Below are 3,628 nucleotides of genomic sequence, written 5' to 3' on the forward strand. Positions count from 1 at the left end.
CATTGGTTGCTACTTCCTCCAACCACTCTAAGATTCTTGCACTTCATGAAGCCAACCGAGAATGCGTATGGTTAAGATCTGTCATCCATCATATTGAAAGTACATGCAAATTGTCACATACCCCAGATGCTCCCGCAATTATAAATGAAGGCAATGCGACATATATTGCCCAAGTCAGGGAAGGATACATTAAAGGAGATAGAACCAAACATATTTTACCAAAGTTCTTTTACACTCATGAACTCCAACAAAATCGAGAGATTGATGTAAAACAAATACGCTCTAGTGATAATCTACCAGATTTGTTCACTAAGGCCTTACCGACATCAACACTTGAAAAGTTAGTGTGTAACATTGGTATGCGGCGGCTCAATAAGGTACTAAATTAATTCTACCATTATGAGGGGGAGAATTGATCAAGAGGAGCATCGATTAGGGGGAGTTTCTAAGAAAAGTTTATTGTATTGTTTGTTGTATTAGACATATGTGCATTGTACTCTTTTTTCTTTGATCAGGTTTTGTCCCACTAGGTTTTCCTGACAAGGTTTTTAATGAGGCAGTATAAAGCACATCCAACTTCATGTTACAGTTATATTTCTTTACACTTATTTGTGAGCAGTGGATGTCCAAGGGAGAGTGTTATAAAAATAATGGTGGACATCCATTCGCCTTTACTTCAAAATATTTAAGATCAACACTCACATCTCTCAATTCTCTCACTTTCATCCCTTTTATTTTACTTTCTTCACTTTATCTTTCTTGAATTATTACTAAATAGCACCACTAAATTATAACAGGTTAGGGTTTATATAAATTCAAACCCGCAACAATCATTTTTAGGCCCTATACTTTCTTCTGCTTTCTGTTTTCATGGCGTTACGTGTCTAATTTTCTAGAGAATTAATTGGTAATCAAGGATTCCATGTTTCTTCTTCAAGGGCAAAAGCGGTTGTCGAGTTGTATCTCCTTGGCGGGAGGAAAAACAAGACCAACAAGAGTAGTGATGAAGCCAAGAACTATCACTTGGCTATGAGATGGAGTTTGTCATACGTTACACTTCGCCACAAGGAAAAGTTTATTACTCACTTAGAGCAGCCTGCATGGATGAAAAGCATNGTCGTCAAATGTTCAACATTTTTCACCCAGATGATCCTGTAGCATATAGGTTTGTCTTTGCACATCCATATCAATGCTAAAGTATGCTCTATTTATTTTTTTCTGACCTTTTAAGTGGTGGACTGTATTTCGCCATAAAATGCTGCAATAATGGCATGTCATTATTATTTGAAACACCTCAGTGCCACTGTGAAAGCCTGTGAATGCAATGAGGAGCCATTTTATTTAACGTTTCGAAATCACCATTGGTTTTTGCTAAGCAAAGAGAAGTAACAATGGGAATTATGTGATAGATTTTGACTATTTAACTTTTCTTTGGGAATAAGATTGTTCTTTTTTGTTTATACATCTTGTATAGATTTGTTACCCCAACCCTGATTTTTTTGTTCTTTTGTTGGCAGCTTGTCCACCGTTGTAACTCATGTTGTTCCAATACATATTATCAGTATCTTATAAGAAAAATCACCATCTTTTTATTCAAACTTTTTTTGTATATGTGAACAAAGTTTAATGAGAAACTTTATGTGAACATTTTAAATGTCTATACGGTAATAGTTAAGGTAGAATAAACAAAAATCAAGAATATTGGAAAAAAGAATTTAGTCTTTTGCTATTTCTCCCTGTTTCTTTTCTCTCTCTCTCTTTGCTCTCTTACAAGTTTATGGTTTTGTCTTCCTATTGTCCCACCTCTGCTGACATCCTCTTGTTAAATCAAATTAAAAAATATTTGTTTGGTTCAAAGTTTGCACACTCGAGTATTTTATTAAATGCCACAAAGTCTTGCACAAGGTGAAAAGAATCTAGTAACTCATGTTACACATGCGTTTGCACATTTCTTGACTCAGAACAATACCAATGTGACTATGATTATTTTGAATGCTTTATTTTCTTGTGAATGACATGTATGTTTTTATATGTTTTTTCCTTTCTATTTTTGTCTTTAATATTTTATAAATCTGAAAGTATTATGGATGTTGTGTTGTGATTTCTTACACAGAGTAGAACCACTTGTCTGTAAAGAGTTCCTCACCGTACGGCCAGTTATTATCCCTTACCATAGAGGTGGAAAGAGGCTGCATATATGGGTTCCAGGTAAGCTTCCTATAGCACCACACAGTTAAGGTTTTAAAAGTTTTCCTCTTTCTCTCTTTGTGGATCATTTTTTGTTTAAAAGAAATTTTCCCACTTTCTAATACATCCTTATATATCTGAGTTAGGAATTTACTTAAGATGTAGCTGCTCGTTCTCAGGCAATAGTGGACCAATTCAACTCTGTAAGGGTGGGTTCTGATACTATTCATTGTTATTTTCCCTTTTAAACTTCTTGAAAGGCATATTTCTTTTTTATTTTTCAGTTTTTGGGCTTATCTTGTTTCTTTACACTTACTATAGAGCATGACAGTGGTTAGGCTTTTCATTTCTCAACTTTGTAATATAGACTATGCTACATGTTTATAAACTGAGCTTTATTGGATTATGCTTTCACTCTGCTGCTCAGACTAATTAATAATGTCAATATATACATACATAGCGAATATACAATGACCAGTGTGAATTTAGAGTTAAGTGTATTGAGACTCATTTTTGTTTTTATATCTCCCTCAGAAGTTAAAATTCTGTTTCCAAGAATAACTTTTATGATGATTAAATTCATCAGAGGTTCAACTTTGTTCGGTGTAGCTCTTTTTTAACTTAACCCAGACTGACCATACTCGTCAGAGTGTCATTTTTTCCCCCTCAATTTGAGCTAAATATTATGTATGTATCTAAGGGTGGTTTTTTTTGTTCACTGTTGGAGAATTTTATTTTGTTGAAATTCCGACTCAGTAGCTATTCATTTATATATGTTTCTATGTATATATAACATCGATGTATCAATTTAATATTAGTTGACCTTCAGTTCTTAAGTTTACCCAGAATTATCATGTACATCTTTTGGTCTTTGGTTTCTGATTATGTGTGAGTATTGAAGCTCTGAGTTTTATGTTATTGAAACAGGCTTTAGTACTTGCAGTTTGTCAATCGAGAAATGCAGATGCCCTAGAAGGTAATTTAATCTTCTACTGCTATTGTTTTAGTGCTTTTCTGTTTCTTCATGTTGTCCTCCTTTTGCACATATGAGTAACAATGGCTGAAGGTACNTGCACAACACAACCACCATGAGTAAAATGTACATCATAATTTTGGTCCACAAGCTGGCCAACAGAAACTAAATTCACAGAGAGATTAGGTGATACAAGAACATCCTTAAAGGAAGAAGATACATCACCAACTGCCACAATGGGTAGAGCAGTACCATTGGCTGTTTGAATATGTGAAGAGCCACAATATTCTCTGAAATTACTTAAACCATGAAGAGAATTAGTCATATGATTAGAAGCACCTGAGTCTAAGATCCAAGAGGGAGAAGAAGAACCAGTACCTTGAAGACCCAATGCTGAAAATGCACTCACAATCATTTCTTGCACTGTTTCTCTAGTTAGAAAAGGTGCTGGAGGCTGTAAAGCAACAG

At 34.6% G+C, this 3,628-nt stretch overlaps 1 protein-coding gene across 1 annotated transcript; it reads left to right on the top strand.

The window, feature by feature from the left end:
- The first annotated feature begins 1,034 nt into the window (after positions 1 to 1,034).
- Positions 1,035 to 3,167, top strand: LOC116117143 (phospholipase SGR2-like). Its single transcript, XM_031403161.1, has 4 exons — positions 1,035 to 1,165; positions 2,114 to 2,208; positions 2,334 to 2,396; positions 3,115 to 3,167. Exons 1-4 carry the CDS (start codon positions 1,035 to 1,037, stop codon positions 3,165 to 3,167), a joined length of 342 nt encoding a protein of 113 aa, XP_031259021.1.
- The last annotated feature ends 461 nt before the right edge of the window (positions 3,168 to 3,628 follow it).

The sequence above is a fragment of the Pistacia vera genome, unplaced genomic scaffold (assembly GCF_008641045.1).
Source record: "Pistacia vera cultivar Batoury unplaced genomic scaffold, PisVer_v2 Contig80, whole genome shotgun sequence".
Taxonomy (NCBI): Eukaryota; Viridiplantae; Streptophyta; class Magnoliopsida; order Sapindales; family Anacardiaceae; genus Pistacia; species Pistacia vera.